Source organism: Falco punctatus (assembly GCF_963210335.1).
Source record: "Falco punctatus genome assembly, chromosome: 6".
In the NCBI taxonomy this organism is placed as follows: Eukaryota; Metazoa; Chordata; class Aves; order Falconiformes; family Falconidae; genus Falco; species Falco punctatus.
The window spans coordinates 68,475,909-68,493,273 of record NC_137585.1 but is presented as its reverse complement, the minus strand read 5'-3'; the positions used below and the strand labels follow the sequence as shown (position 1 = coordinate 68,493,273).

Below are 17,365 nucleotides of genomic sequence, written 5' to 3'. Positions count from 1 at the left end.
AGGGAAAAAGTAATTGATTACAGCCGAGCAGAAAAGCCCAGTGATTTTAAGGGGAGGAATCCTGAGATTTGTTTTTCAATTAAGGCTGCCAAAACCTGATCAGAAATACGTATTAGAAAGGATAATGAGAGAAAAAAGGCACCCTCCAGGCCTACCTCTCTAACAAAGCGCGTTAGAAATGACCAAAACCTGTGTATGAATTACACCTCGCGCAGATAAGACACAGGAGAGAGCTTAATTAAATAAGTTTATTGTCTAACATTTACAGTTGTTACGTTGCCGCTGCAAAGTGCGACAAATAATTTTTCAGCAGGAACTCCTCGTTCCCCCTTTCCCCTTCTATGAATACCACTTCAGGAACCAGGCCTCGGTCTTTAGACTCACAAAAAGCAAAGTGGACGTGATGTTTCAGTGGCACAGTTTTCACAAGTACGTGTTTAAACAAAACTATGGGGCTGACTTGCCAGGGTGACAGCAGCTAGCGTGCTGTCTCATGGAAGGCCCAGGGCAAGAGCCCGAAATGCCCCAGGCCTGGCCATGCAGCAAATCCACCACAGAACCAGTTCACAGGTGAGATGAGTATCAGTCTCCGGTAAAATGTTTGCTTGTTCAACCCTGGAGCTAAGAGAAAGGTGCCTGAGTGGAGACACCGCAAAGGAATAAGGAGTGCTGAGTTCAATGATGGGGAGATGCAAGTTAAAAAAGTATAAAAAAATTAATGTAAAACACAGGCTACAAATAAATTTTGTCAGGAACACTGGCACGTGGCAATCTGAACCCAGATATATTTTTTTTCCTATCAAGGACAGGGAAATAAACGTAACATTTTAATGCCGTGTGCAAAAATGTTTACCGATATCGAACTGATACATGTTACCATCTCACTGCAGTATTTGAACAGCAAGGTAGATGAATTGGTTTCCAGCATTACAGGCAGCACTAGATAATACTTAAACAAGATAATGTAAACTTTATTCTTAAGGCAGCTGGTACTAACGCTGCACACAGGCATTGCTTAATGCCCATTACAGTAATGGGACATGTAGCACTTGAAAACAATTAAAAAGAAAACAGCATTATTGAACTAAATGACGCATGTTGTCAAAATACATTCCCTTTCACACAAACCATGAAATATTTGGACACCTAGAAAAATAATGCACCTACTCCTCCAACTTCAGCCTGTTCTTTTACAAATATTTCAAAATACTGATAAATAATAGTAACTGCAAGCAGAATGCCAGTGCCGGACCCAATGGCCCCTAGAAAGTCAGCCAATACTGAAAGGGCACCAATGCACAAACCTCCAAACGCAGCTGCTGTAGGGATATACCTGGACCAAAGGAGAAAAAAAAAAGAAAAAGAATTTGTAATAATGAATTTTCATTGAAGGATTCTAACAATACATCTACTACTAGAACAACCAACCGGACTATTCAGCAACAAATTCAGCGTTGCAAATGCAACTCTGCCATTGCTCTTACTATCTTCCGTATTTGCACAAAGTAGAAGCTAAAATAAAACATTCACCGATACGAAAGGTGTGTGAATAACTGAACACTGGCAAAGCTCTTCAATTCATACTGTAATAATTTTATATATATGTGTGATCTGACCTTCACAGAACTAAGAATAACTGTTTTGACTTAAGTACATAGAGGTAAGTCTACCTTTCAATACAGATCTGCAGGCTTTGCATACTGCACAAAATACCGCTTCTGTAGTGTCATCTTAGTTCAGTAACGGTGAATTAAACACCTGTAAAAATCAAGGGATCTTCCTTTTGCAAACATGGAAGAGACTCAGCCCAAATTCCCTCATTACGCCACTCAAACAAAAGACACTACAGGTTAACCTCTTACTATGAACATGTTCTGCATTACCAGAAAAGGTGCCAGCTGAATGGGAAGAAACTTGACATTTGCAGTGGAAACAGGTCTCAGATTCTTCCAAGAATATCCGCTCTAGCTGACAACTCCCCAGCACTCTTAACCATCCAGCTGGAAGTCAGCATTTCCGTACCTGTTAAGCTCATGAACCATTGAAGTATCCCTGTGGCCTCTCATCACCATTTGCTGTTCTTTGAGCTGCTTGGCAACCTGCAAAAACCATAATTTTACGAAACTGCTGGGGTGTTTCAGTCACCTGATATTTTGTCAGAGTAATTAGGAACTGATTAGTTAGCAGCTAGTCAATTATAAAGTAGAGGCAGCGTTTGAAAACATTTATGTATTTTTATCAGAACACCTACATCTTTCGCTGATGAGCCAGACACCTCAATCCAAGTCTTCGAGAAGAACGCACAGGATCCCAACATAAATATTATATAAACTATTACATGGACAGGATCCTCAAATATTGCACCCATGGATTCTGGAGGGGACAAGTAGTAGCACAGGCCACCAACAGGGTAAGAGCGAGCAGGGCCACCGCCACTGACATCCTATGAGAGGGGAAGAAAAAGGCAGTTAAGTTACTTCTCACAGACCTCTTGCACTCCTGTCCTGTCTTTTAGAGGAACTCCTCTTCAACGTTTAAAACAGCTTCTATATACAATTGTTTATCCTGGTTTCAGCTGGGATAGAGTTAATTTTCTTCTTGGGAGCTGGTGTAGTGCTGCGTTTTGGATTTGGTGTGGGAATAACGTTGATAGCAACAACTAAAAACTTCAGTGCTGAGTAACATTTGTACCAAGTCAAGGGCTTTTCAGTCCAAGGAGAGGGCTGGAGGGGCATGAGAAGTTGGGAGGGGGCACAGCCACGTCAGCTGACCCCAGCTGGCCAGAGGGATATTCCATACCATACCACATCATGCCCAGTATATAAACTGGGGGGGGCTGGCTGGGAGCCACTGACTGATCGCTGCTCAGAGCCTGGCTGGGCACTCGTCAGCGGGTGGTGCGCAGCTGTACTGTGCATCACTTTTTCCACCCCCCACCCCACCCCCATCTTTTGGGTTTTATTCCTCTCTCCTTTTCATTACAATTATTGTTATTGTTGTGATTATATTTTATTTCAATTATTAAGTCATTCTTATCTCAACCCATGGGTTTTACCTTTTTCCCAATCCTCCTCTCCCCCTCCTGCTGGTGGGGGAGTGAGTGAGGAGCTGCATGGTACTTAGCTGCTGCCTGGGGTTAAACCACAACACTGTTAAGAAGTAAGTATTCCAGCTTTCTGCTGGTTCATTACCAAGTTTCACAATGAAGTAAATATATACAAATAATTTTATGCAGTTGAAGTGGTAAAATACTTACTGCCCACTGTCCTAATAAGTTCACCAAAAAGTTGCCACTAAAACGAACAGACAGCATCTGGGAAATGACATAGAGGTTTGAAACTAAGGCAGACTGCAGAATGATGGGAATGTTGGAGGTATAGAAGAGCTTGATAGGATAGCTGCTGTACTGTCCTCGATATCGTGCAGACTTGATCGGTAAATCAACACGAAACCCCTATGGGAAAGAACACAGATGCACCAAGTTTGTTTCCAAGACAGAAGCTACTCCTAGGGTGCCTAAAAGCTATTCCTGACCACAAAGCTCTTGCTAGCTAAAAAAGGAGCAAGACAGTAAATCCCAATGGCTTTCTGCTACAGTCTGGATCACAAATTTTAAGGACTTAAAAATTTTACTGCTTGGTTGTATTACATTCTTTTTACATAAACATTATCTCTCATCTGCTACATTATATTCTTCTAAAATACCCCTTACAGAATAGGGATTGATAAAAGCCTTTAATGGCTTTAACTTAACTAGCCAGTTAACAGCAGGCTTTTGTGTAGTAATCCCAGCCTTCTGGTCTCCAGGGCTGGCTCCTATTGGAGTAGACCCAAGAAAAGCCACATGAATTTGAAAACCAGGTAATTCATTTTTTTGCCTCTCATGCAACAGCTTAAAAAAAAAAATAAAATTTGTATTTTAGCCACACAGATTTAAAAAAAGGAAACAAAAAAAATCACCACATGGACCCTCCTTTAGTGTACATTTTAGTAAATACTTAAATTTAAAAAGAAAGAGTAGCTAAGTATTTCAAGACAATTAGGGAAAAGTCCAATAAGCTATACATTAATCACATGGTTGTTTTCTAGAACATACACACCCCAAAGAAGCAAGGTTCTCTAACTCTGCCCAAAAGCATTCTTTTAATTCAACAATGAATATCAAGCACATTATCTGTGCACTGCAACGACTGCAGTTCCAGAATCCCCAGAATCCATTTTTAGTAAAAATACTCTCATAGTATGTATGGCAGTTAATAGAATGTGAGATTACATCACTGAGTACATCTGGCTGTAAAATTTAACAGCTGTACTGTCACAGAGGTATGTTACTGAAAACAACACTGAAACACAAAGCTCCTCACTCAAAGCTAAGATACTGCAGTTACTCTACTTTAACTTTCACATTTTTTCCCAGTGACTACAGTGTCTAGGGTCCATGCACTTCTACCTACACAGCTGTGGAGAGGAACTTCTCATTTTACCTGAAAATATATGACTACAGCAAACACAAACACTGTAGCAATCAGATTCATGAGATTGGGCAAATTCTGCCGGTAAAAAGCTTCCCGCAAAGCCCGGACTTTGTCAGTTCGTGTAGCCAGAAGATGAAATAATGCAATCACAGCACCCTCAAACTCAGTTCCTGCAAAAAGCAAAAAAGTAAAAGAAATTTTAATCTGGAAATTAAAAACATTTTAAAAAAATATCTTCCTTTCAGAAATTTTAAGAATGACACATAAAAAAATCAGACGCAATAGGACATAAAACCTGTTACAACAAATACATCACAATAGAGGATTCTGGTTTAGCTTTTATAGAATCTAGAATAATAGACCAAAACATTATTCCTGGTTAAAAAACAAAATAACCTAACCAAGTCACACAAATGAAAGAGTAATCTTTTTCTTTCTTTTCTGGGAGTAGGATGATGATTGGAAGGAAGAAATAATAAATGAGGAGAAAAACAGCTTTAGAAAAGCAGTAGTACCATTCAAAAGAACTACTAAAAATCAGATGAAAATGAAAGCAAACTAAAAAAATATCGCTCAGGATTTCAAACATATGCATTAAACTAGTTAACATCTTGATGCAAACAGCCTGTATCTTAACTTGGTATTTCTAGGGTCTCTGACAACCAGATGTTGTCAAAGACTGGCTAAGAAACGAAGAGATGGTAGTCTCTGAAGGCTCAAACCAGCTTAAAAAGTAATTTGGAGGCATCAACTGTAGAAGTATCCTATAGCCACAAACAACAGCTGGATCATAATCAGCTCCTCTGAAGATACAGAACTTCTTATCTTCTCTCTTTCTGTGGATTAAATGATGCCACAACAAGGACATTTCAGTTTGGAAATCCAAAAATCTTCAGTCAAGGTGTTTCAAACTCCATTTTAACTACTGCAATTCAACTCCGCAAAACCAAACTTGTAGGTTATTAATCTTCACTTAAATCAGAAAACATTTTCATCTTACATGTTACACAATTGACTTTAGAAGCTAGTCATTACACGTTAAAATATTTTTTAATAGCTATTCAATAAACATCTGACAGTTTATGTATAGTATACATCCAATGAAACATGTTATAACTACTGGTAACAGCACACGTACCTCTGCCAGTGTTGATGGTAGTGGGACTAAAAGCCTTCCAGACAATGGTCTCACAGATATTGGTAGCAATGAACAGGGAAATACCCGATCCCAAGCCATAACCTTTCTGTAGCAACTCATCTAACAGCAACACAATCAAACCAGCAACAAACAGCTGTGGGAAAAGAAACAAAACTGAGCAGAAACAAGAATAAATCAAGTCAAGAATTACTAATTCATCATGTTGCAGCATGATCATTAGTTTTTCACCTAAATATCATTCATGCAGTACATTTGCCCTTTCATGTACAAACGCCTGCGCATCTCACCTGGCAACGATCTCTGTGACTTTTCAACACAGATGCTAGCAAAAAGATTATTCAGTAAGCACTTTTTTCAAGAAAAGCGTTGAAGTTTGCGCATTTACTGCTTTGCTCTACAGGATAATGTCTCAAAGCTGCATCTGTGCTGTTTAGTGAGAAATCCACCATGGAACTGAACAGCAGCTACTGCTTTCAAAGTCTACTAATTCCTTTACTTCAAATTAAGCAGCCACTCCTATCTGAAACATTTTTGATACTAATTGTCCCATCTTTCTCCTCCTTTACAGAATATTTAGCATTTCTCCTATACAGGCAGACAGATACAATGGATGATGCTCTCTAGCATTAAAAATAAACAGCAACCAGACATACATTTTTCCTTTCAGCTATACTGTATCTAACCAGTCTGTTACACACAAAATAGCTCATTACAAACCTGAATTATAATAAGAAGACAAATTCCAGCACCCATTTCAGCGGGATCTCCATACATTCCAGTCATAACATACACAATGGCTTGCCCAATGGTAATAATCATCCCAAATACTAAAACAAGAGAGAAAGCAAATTCTTTAAAAAAATTTGCTGAAATCACCTACCAAAGAAATCTCACATCTAGTATCACTTCGGAAGGCTGCTTTCCCAACAATAAGAATATGCTTATTAATTTTAATTGGAACAGTGCTTACATTTCTGAGCTCCATTGAACAATGCTCTGTCTTTGGGAGTATCACCAACTTCAATGATCTTTGCTCCAGCTAGCAGCTGCATGATCAAACCAGATGTCACAATGGGTGAGATACCCAATTCCATCAAAGTACCTAAACAGGAAGAAAAATTAATACAACTGCCATTGAAGTATCTCTCCTAAAGAATTATACTCGGAGGATATTAAGTCTGTTGAAAGGTTTATGACCTGTAAGGAACATTTTTCGTAACACTTCAAACATGTATATTCCAGTACAAGTATAATCAAAACAAAAACCATTATCTCCTCACAAAAGAAGGCTGCTCTGTTAAAATCTGTATTTTTGAAGGGAACATTAAAAACCTATGTAGCTCTTCAAATATTTTTGTGGAACCACACTAACACTAAAGGTCAACACACACTGAAGCTCAGCTTTTTGGCATATCATATCAAGGAACCTTTCACTGAAAAGCATCTTGTCCCTGGTTGTTTATTCCATCAGTGCTTCAACCATCACATTTTCCAGAGGTTTAATTTCGAAGACCACAAGAAAAGTGCTGCAGATCCACAGTGGCTGACAATGCCACTCTCAGAATCACTGACTCTAGTTAAAAGCATGGTAGTTTAGGATTAAACTAGTTTTTAACAAAACAAAGACGTGTCATTAAGATGCTCTTATTCTGGCAACTCACCTACTGGCGCAACGCCATCAAGTTATGAACTTCCAACCGTATACAACTCGAACAGGGCAATCTAACTTTACACAAGACCACTGCTGCAGCACACAGGTGTGCATTGCTGAAAACCTGCCTGGTTTTCCCTCCCAATCACTTCGTCTGGTGTAATAAAACTGAGGCATCACTCACTTTGCTTGCATCCTCAGACTGATGCACCTGCAACACTGGAACTACCACCTAATACTCTAATTTAGAAATATTCTCAGCAAGGTCTTATTCAAGTACTGATACCTGTGTGAGTTACATTATAATGTGGTATGGGAGCTGATCTGAATGTACATAAAACAGTTAAACCCAGGAAAATAGCCTGCCTCTTGCCTGTACAATATACTCTCCTGTCTCATCTCAATACAGAATCATTCTCCCACATCATCTTTTTTGAGGAACAGCATTATGAAGAGATTACTTTTCGAAATTTAAGTTGCCCTTCGGCTAATACCAGAAAATTTTCTCCTACCTGAAGATGCTGAAAGCTTAAGAAATCAAAAAGTTGAAAATCTGGATGAAAATTAAGAAACTAGAACTACCAAGTGATGAAACTTTCCACATTTCCTAAGCTGTAACCTTAAAGGAAAAAAGTTCAGGTAAGGACACGTTTTACAAGTTCAGTATTCAATTAAGCCAGATCAAATTACTTGGTCACCATTTTTTATGCCCCTTGAGTGACCATGTAAATAATGCACATTTTTTCTGATGTTAAGCCACAATATCCACCACGGAGATTCAAAAGAGAATCAGCTTACAATTCTTTTCAATTCTGTACATTTAAGCATAACTCTGCTCTCACATGCAGTACAGTAGTGCTCCATCACAAAATTACCAAGAAAATTATTAATCAAAAACTATTTAGCCACTGCAGACTTGCAAAGTTACAACGAGAACCAGTGACAAGGGAAACATGGTCTGTAAGGTCACACGGAAAACGAAAAGAAGAAGAAACAGCATCTCCATACCTGATCAGCCTAGAAGCTTAGCTGTCCTCACAGCCCACCTCTGACAGGGGCCCCTTCTTTGGGGGAAGTATCATTCTGTATTTCCCTTTCCCCATATACCAGTCATTTATTCAGAAACTGCTTCTGGCAACTTCTGCCAGTAATGCATTCAGAAACTTCGAGTTATATGGGCTGCTTAGTAACACCATTGGCTGCCCCTTCCCTCTTACAGTATAAGCAAAAAGTGACTATCCATTCCCTATACACTTTTTCCCAGAAATGAAGACTTAAAAGACATTTTGGATATGCACATTTCATGGCAAAGAATCCTTATTTTCTTGGGATCTCTTCATATACGTTAATATCTACCTTAGATTCTCGGTGCTTTTTCCTGAGTGTTTTTTAGTTCACTTATCTGTCGTGGCATGGTACATTAGAACTGCATGCAATATTCAATTTGTGGAACTTTACAGATTTGTGGAGACATTTCTTCTGGTCTTTTCAACCAGTTCTTAAGCTGTTAGTCCTTCCCTCTTATCCCACAATAGCTTAATTTCCTGAAGAGTCTTTACTAAGTAATCTGAATTTAACGAAGGGCTTTTGAGCACCTCCGCTACTGTCTGGAGTCCTCTTTTCATTTCTGCCTAACTACCAGAGTCCTCATTTCAGTTCCGATTTTTGAAAATTTTAAGCATTATTGCACAACTATTTTTTTATTTCCTTTTTTGTGTATGTGTTTTGCCTGCTACCAAAATGTGAAAGCACTGAAGTCATTGTAATAATCTGGTTCTTTCATACTTACATCCTAGACTCTACACACTGTTCAGTACCATGTTAAATATTACATCATCTCTCATGGAAACCTCTACGTCTCCAACAGCAAGAAAATTAGGATGTCAAAACCTTTAACACATCCTCCAATGACATCTAGTCAGTTGACTTAAGCAAAATTAACTTTCTGGCTCCTGCTTTTTATTGCCTTCACAGTCTCTCTAGTCTTTTCTTGGCCACCATTACCATTCTGTCTGGGTAGTGGATAACAAATTTAGTAGCATACACTGCCAGTGAGACACAGAATTTTATACGCAGATTCTGCAGTAGAGTTTGAAACAGGTAGCTTATTTACCTTAATTTATTATCTTCACATGTGTGCCAAAAATTGCCATTCCTAAATAATTTGCACCTTCACATTACAGGGTTCCAGTGATTTTCTTATTTCCAACCAATTTTCCAAGATATAGATGAGGTCAGTGTCCTCATTTAGAGTCACACATGCTAGGTCACCCATCTAAGTTTTAGACTTCTAGAATTAGTTTAACTCTTCTTATATATTTGGTTGGAATCCCCTTGTCTATTCTAAAATTAGTTAGTTTAGCGAACTATATTCATCTCTGCCCTTAGCTTTCACACCTATAAAATTACGTACCCATGATGATGCCAAAACATTATTCCTTCTGTGTGACTTGCACACAGAAGGAAACACTCTCATACTGCATATCAGTGCTATTCCTAAGTGGCAGGGCAGAAGATTCCCTGTCCCATATATTAATCAGAAAGAGACTACAACATTATTCCAAAAACCGAGAACCAAGATTAATCCCATTTGCATGTCAAAGGAAACCTCATTCCTAAGGTGAAGTACTCCTCATGTATCAGTTAATTTTAACTACATCTGGGTTAAGAACTTGACAAAGTATTTCAATATGACATCTGGGTCGCAGGAAATTTAACAGCCAACTGTTTTTCCCCTGGACTGTTTATACCAACACACAACAGAGAAAGGAATAATCTACTAACCTCTGTTTGATGCAAGAATGACTCGCATCCAATAGAACGGATCTGCAGAATCGGATGACATGATTCCAAACAAAGGTATCTGTCAAAGCACACAACAGTATTAACAGACACACAAAGAAAGCATGCATTAATCCAAACATCTTAACAAGTAATGATTCAACTGCTATACTGTTTCGTATCATTTATTCCAACTTTTTATTTATTCTTCTTTTTTTTTTTAAACTAAACCAGACATACTGGCACTCTCTGTTTTAATCCTCCAAGCGGCGTAGGACTCAGAGGACTAAACTAAGACCCTTCCACAGGAAAAAGCAGAAACCTCTAGAAAGAAGAGTCAGTGCACATAAAACAGATTACTGAAGTTGAAGATGTAAATGTCTGACATATGATTCTGGAGCACCACAACTCCCCAAAAGAACATAAAAAGTATAAAATAAATAGGTTAGGCACCACAAACCATTAACAGAACAGGGAAAAATATTAGATGATGTTCTCACTACTTATTTCATGAAAATTTCTGCAGCGATTTTGAGGTGAGTTTTTTGTTAAAAAATTGTTCTTTTCAGTACAAGTTAAAGATACAGCATAAACTGCGATGTAAGTATCTTCCTCCAGCAAGTTTAATAGTCAAATTCTGAATATGTTTAAAAATATACCATACGGAACTATCAGAAGTTAGCCAAGTTTACACAAAACCTCCAATATATTGATATTGAGGGATTCTGAGCTCTTGAGAACTCTTCTTAATCACAAAAACAGTAGACTAGGAATCCAGGTGATCTTATAGATTAATTGTAAACTCTAGTCTGCACCATCCGATTCCCTTATTCAACTACTATAATCTTTTGTATAGATTCAAAATCTTAATTATGTATATATCCAGCAGCTAGGAAGCACAGATAAAATACATGTTCTACCTCCAATATTATTCCCGCCTCCTACTTCCAAAAAAACAGGTAGGTACAAAGAACTGGGTTTTTAAATCCTTTTAACGGTCCTTCAAAGTTGTAAACAAAAATTATTAAACTACTGCTACAGAGTCTGGAATGGGTAAGTTACTAATTATAACCTAAAAAGATTTGTCCTGAAGATGTATGGCTCATTTTAAGTCTTCTAAGAGTTCTAAAAGTTCTTAAAAATGTGTATCAAGTAATTCTCATTTTCTGCAATGTCTATTCTTTAAATAAGCAAAAAAAACCCCAAACAAAACAAACCACTATCTGTTTACAACCCAAGTACATGTTCCAGGCACTCCTGCAACTAGGAGTAATGATCACATAACAATGTTTAAAAAGACTTGTATTATGGAGGGGGTTTAGCTAACATCTTTGCCAGTATATTCACAAAAAACAAGTTCTAAATGTCAACTTTAACACCTCAGAAAAATATTTTCCTGCAATCTTTACAATCGATCAGCTTATTATCAGGTAAAAACAATAATTTCTATTTCACTTTCAAACTTGTCACTTCTAAAATTTAAATTTAGCTATGAACAGAGCGTAAAGAACGCATAAAACTGCTCAGTTTGTTTATACTATTCAATGAATAATTAGCTCAGCTATTTACCCTGCAGCCAGTATCATCATTTGATAGGACCAAGGCCAGGTTGGATGGGGCTTGGAGCAACCTGGGCTGGTGGAAGGTGTCCCTGCCCCTGGGAGGGGGGGTTGGACTAGATAATCTTCAAAGGGCCCTTCCAACCCAAACCATTCTATGATGCTATGACCCTTCATAAAACAAGAAAAAACATTATGTATATTAAACTAAATAGAGAGAATTCGTTTCTGAAAACATACATACTCATTCCAGAGAATCAGGTTTCTTTAACTGAACTTTAAATACTTAACCATAAAAATAAATAACTGAAACTGGTAGGTCAACATGAAACAAGAACTTCTCACGCTGTCAGTATTCTATTTTGTATGTACAGAACAACAATTTCTGAACACAGAAAACATCAATACTTACCTGGCAGCATACTAAGAAAATGAAAAGTGTGATAGCCGTCCATAGTACCTTCTCTCTGAACTGGATCTACAGAACAGATTGTAGAAATTAAGCATTCATTTTATGTAGAATTTTCAGTGTACTCTCACATTAGCACTAAATGCTGTATCATTCAGAATTAAATGTGAAGATACTGAACCAGAAGGCATGACTTCTCATTAGAATTTAATGTTAATATGATTTCAGACTTTATGGAGAGAGACAGTCATGGGCTTCTGTGTAGTCAAAGAAAACTTACTGGATCTAGCAGGCAACACAGCTGACATGCAGTCAGTAGAATGTATTTTATGTATAATATTGTAATACAGTGGGTATTTATAGCAACAGCATGGCTAAAAACATGAAAATAATCAGAACAAAATGAAAGATTAATGCAAAAAACCATCTTCAGTCATTAGTGCTCTAGGCTTCAGCAGATTGGAGGCACTTTTGTAAGGCTGGAAGTTATTAAACTAAAGCACTATGAAGTTTTTAAAGAAATCTAATTGCTGTGAAGACAAGTGATAAAAACAACAACGAGTTTTGGACAGCAATTCAAAATACTGAATTAAATTCTTCAAAGGGTGTTAGAGGAAGCTTAAATTCACCATTATGTTCATGGACATTGACCACAAAGTAATTTTTGAAGACTCTCTTTTTTCCCCCTCCGAATTATTTTTATCAATGTAGATTATGTATTACTTTAAAAAGAATGTCAGCTCAGTGATCATTAGTCAGTAACACACTGAAGAGAATCCAAGGGTGACAACATTTGAGGCAACTGTTACTAGCACCAGGTGCAAGAAAAGAAGAATCACAAGATTAAGTTTGAACCAGAGGATTACTCAAAGCAGGAGACAGAAAGAAATGCACTCATAAAGTTCCTACCTCTCCTCCATGGACCGTAAACATTAGGATACGTGTGTTCACTGTACACAAGAGCACAGCAGCTACTAAAACGTGACATGAACTAACATGTAAGACAGATACAGCAGAAACACTAACTTTCTGCCTCCAACCACCGAATCTGTCTGTAGAAAAGTAACAAGAAAAAGGATTAGTGCCTGGTTTTATAGGCACCGAACACCCACAAATGAGGAAATATAAAAGCAATGCAGCAGCACAGCTTCTCAAGCAAAAGAAAACCCAGTAGTAGTCTATAACCTTTATAAGTAAAATCACACACTTAGAAGCAAAATAATCCCGGTAATTTATTTACTGATACTGCCTCACTCTTTGAAAAGAGGCCAAGATGCTCAAAATACTTACAGTATAAAGTTAAAAAAAGAAAAATAGTGACAGCAAATAAATCCAAACAGTATCTTGTCTTTCTTCATGCAGTGCCGACCGACTTTACCACGGGCTGTTTGAATTCTATACTTCAGAATTTATGTACAGACTTCCAAAAAGAAGAATGCTTAACCAAATTATATCTGCAGCCCAACAGTTATCGTCAGCTTCTGAGACATCAGTCAGGCTCTACAAGTGCTCTGGCTCTCTTTGTAACTGTGGTGAATATGAGCATTAGAGAAATGCTGTTATCACCCAAATCAGAGTTATTCACAAGGAAAACAGTCTCTATGACTCAAAAAGACAAAGAAAGAAAGTCAAAAAGACAAAGAAAGAAAGAGGCGGCACCTGAACTCATATGCCAGGAACAGCAAATACAAACTGGTACCAAAATATTCCAGCCACAAATGGTAACAAGCACAGGGACAGTACATTTATTTCATCATGAGATCAGAACCAATTGGACATTTTATTCCTTTGACATTTTTCTTAAAACTTGTGAAAATGAAGGGACTTCAGCATCATCTTCTCGGTGTTCTGAACAGTGTGTTCTACTTAGAAAAATCTGTGCATATGAGGGAAATATGGACCAATACTACTAACTACAAAAGCAGCAATGGCTTCTGTTAATCAAGTTGACCGAAACATAAAAGCAACACTCCCTAGAGACAGAAAAAGCCCATTTCTCTCCTCAACAATAATATCAAAAAGATTCAACAAGAGCCCAACCGAATCAAAACTTCATCTTCACTTAACAAACAATACAAGTTTAGAGAAAACAGATTTCTTCTATTTTGTTACCTTCATTTCTTGGCCTGACCTTAACTAATCCACTAAAACCATTACTAATGATGTCTGCCTGTGACACCGTGCAAGAAAACAGTAAGTAACAAAGAATCACAGTGATATGGAATGACCTGGGTCACTTGATAAACTACACACAAGCAAGGAATGTAACTTAAAATAGTCAAAGGGCTCTTCAGTTTAGGAAAAATGTTCCCAATTGTATTTTCACTCTAGATTTGTACAAAGCTGGGAACTGGAAGTCATTGCCTAGTCAGTGACCTAGATAGTAATAACGTGACCCAAATACAGAGGACAGGAGTTTTAGCACCTCTCTGGTCATCCTTCATCTGCTGATGAAGGTCATGGGCAGATAAGCCCTAATGCCTCTCTGGCAAATAGAAAGGGAGGAAGAAAACAAAAAGCCAGAGAAAAATCACTACTGCCAATCAGCTTCACAGAAACATCAGTATCTGTAGATTTGTCTTGTAGATTCCTCTTCCCATCCACTGCACTAGACAAAAATGGGATAGATGTAACCAGCTGATCACAGATAAGCTGTAAATCAGCATCAGAAGACCACACTAAGGTTCACTGCTGCTGAAACAAAGATGGGTACCTGCCACCCAGATCTGGTGCATCCAGATCTTAGCACGGGGTCTGGCTCTGGGGATTTCTGCTCTGAAAATGCCCTTGTCTGACCTAAGTAATTTGTTTGGAAACCTGTCCCAAGAGGGAAAGATGCTGGAAAGCAATAAGGAAAGACAGATGGAGCAAAGAGACAGGGGATAAAACCTAATCTTTTTTAAAAAAACTATTCCAGAAGGGAATAATCAGCAGGTTTTACTTTATCTTCTCCATTTGATCCAGCAGGCTCAGCTATAGTTACTGGCACAAACATCCCTGCATCCGGTCCTTTGGGAATCTCTCATCAACAGAGAGGATTCTTTTGGATGGTGTCATGTTCCAAACCATACATTTCCCTTTAAGAATATAAAAATCAAAACCTAGCTCTTAAGGAATTTCAGGTCAGTCATGACAATGAATATTAAGTAAATTTGTTACTCTAATTAGAACCTTTGTCACCTAGGTGATACATGCTTCCTTGAGTTTTGGAAGTAAAAACAGTGGGGGTTTTGTTTGGTTTGGGCTTTTTTGGTTTGTTTTTTGGGTTTGTTTTTTTTTTACAAGGTAGGTCTCCTCTGATCTGCAGAGATTAACTAATTTTAATCTAGAAAATATGCCAAGAAATGGAAGGAATTTCGAGGAACAGACAGATTGGCTGTAAATGAACTCAGTTCACTTAGTTCAGAACAAAGTGTCATATCCAGTACATGAACAGAAGCAATTACCCAAACTATATCATGGAGCACCTTCCCACTTCATCAAGGTGAATCACAGCTATGGGAGTAGACAATACTTTGTGGGAAAAGAACTAAATTCGTGCTTCCTGAATTATAGCGCAAGCCTTTTCAAAGTAATACATAAGCCAGCTCAACGCCCAGAGTTGTGTCCAGTACACAAAGTCAACAGTGGTTTCCACAGACAACACTGTTATCCACAAGGGAAAAAAAATTGCTTCAGAACTCTGTTCTAGTGTATTAAAACAGATCCAATCACATGGAGCTGAAACTAAATAAACTTAGTCTAGAGATGAGACTTCTTTAAAAAAATTAGTTGGCATAATTACCAAGTGGAACAACTTACCAGAAGGCTGTTAAGAATTCATCATCATGGTAATCTCTTCCCTTAACATGGATTCCCCCCCATCAAACAATATGTCCTACTTTAGGGCCTACTATATTTATATTGGAGTGTGGACTTGAACTATCATAACATCCTCTTATCTGTGAGCAAGAACATAATGTGGCACTCACTTTTCTTTCCGGCTTCTGAATTTCAGGTAACACCGCACAGAATGGCTTAATAACTTCTAAAAATTTTACTGTTCCAGAAAAACAAACACACACGCAAAAGAAGAGAGAAAAATATATTAATGAACCTTCACAAATTTATAAAACTCATACAACTTTATTTAACTTCTAAAAGAAAAAAAACAAATGTAATTAACACTTCGTAAGTGAATTATTTCACCTAACACACAGGTTAATTCAATGTTGCAAAACTAACATCCTCTTTCTAAAACCACTGAAAACAGAGCAAAAACCTGCAAAGTTCTTGTTCTGATCAGATTTGGACCATTATTTTTTCCGCAGCTGGAATCTTTCTACATGAGAAGCTGCACTGTATCACCAGAAGTGAACTAAATTGTATTCCACCTAAAAATAAATGACCTAGTATCAGTCTGTACTAGTTAAACACAGAAGCAAAGGATATTCACATCAAAAAATATCCACACAGAGATTAGTATCATGTGCTTGAGATTAGTAGTTAGCTGAGAAAACAATTCAGCTGGTAAAATATGGTGAGAAATCGTTAATTTAAATCACTGCAACACTCAGAATAACTGATCAGAATAACTAATCATAATTTCGGGGAATTTCATTTTAACTTTTGATACAGCTTTCTTCACAGTTTCTCCTTAAAAAAACACTGAAAAGCTCCAACAGCTGGGGGTGGGTGGGGGGTGGAGGAGTGGAAATAAAGATCAAAGAACGTTCGATTGGTGGGGAATTTGTCCTACATGATTCCCAGCCCCAGCACATTCGGACAGCCATGGAAAACCACCGTCAGTACCTCGTCAAAGAAAATGTTTATTGCGCTGCGAGCCAAGTAAAGCGGTACCTGGTCCAAGCGGCAGGGCTGCCGTGGCGCTGGGCTGTGACACCGCTCCCCTTCGTTCGTGCCACCCCCTCAGGCAGCCCACCAAAGCACGCACCCAGCCCCGCAGGAGGGACCTAAGCCCGCAGGGAAACCCCCCGCACCCCTCGCAGCGCGGTGCCCCCCCGCCTCGCCGCCCGCCGCAAGCAGAGCTGTTGGGGGGGGGGGGGGGGGAAGCCGCCCCGCCCGGGGCCGGCACCTCGGGCACGCCGCCGCCTCAGCCCGCCGGGCCGCCCCCCGCCACGTCCTCCCCTCGCGCTAGCGGCGCCCCCCACGCCACCGCCCCCTCCCCGGGCCGCCCCCCGCCCGCACTCACTGCCCATGGCGGCGGCGGGGCCGGCCGCCTGCCTCCGCCGCTGTCACCGCCGCTGCCTCCGCCGCCGGCCGGCGCCCCCACGTGACGCCGTGCGCAGGGCCCCGCCCCTCGCGCGCAGGCATCGCTCCGGACGACTATTG

General features: G+C 39.0%; 1 protein-coding gene across 3 annotated transcripts; it reads right to left on the bottom strand.

The window, feature by feature from the left end:
• Nucleotides 1–234: 234 nt before the first annotated feature.
• SEC61A2 (SEC61 translocon subunit alpha 2) lies at nt 235–17,358 on the bottom strand. 3 transcript variants are annotated; one of them, XM_080391716.1, is made up of 13 exons: nt 17,226–17,358; nt 16,006–16,073; nt 12,038–12,103; nt 10,070–10,148; nt 6,605–6,736; nt 6,352–6,461; nt 5,614–5,767; nt 4,485–4,645; nt 3,257–3,454; nt 2,252–2,443; nt 2,023–2,099; nt 1,305–1,333; nt 235–636 (listed from the first exon to the last, which is right to left on the bottom strand). In XM_080391716.1, the coding sequence occupies exons 1-13, from the start codon at nt 17,230–17,232 to the stop codon at nt 479–481; spliced, it is 1,431 nt and encodes a 476-aa protein (XP_080247842.1). In that variant the 5' UTR covers nt 17,233–17,358; the 3' UTR covers nt 235–478. The 3 variants fall into 3 exon arrangements, with proteins under 3 accessions (XP_080247842.1, XP_080247843.1, XP_080247844.1); XM_080391717.1 differs by lacking the exon at nt 1,305–1,333; XM_080391718.1 differs by lacking the exons at nt 235–636; nt 16,006–16,073; nt 17,226–17,358 and adding an exon at nt 12,944–13,078 and having other exon boundaries at nt 948–1,333.
• Nucleotides 17,359–17,365: the final 7 nt, after the last annotated feature.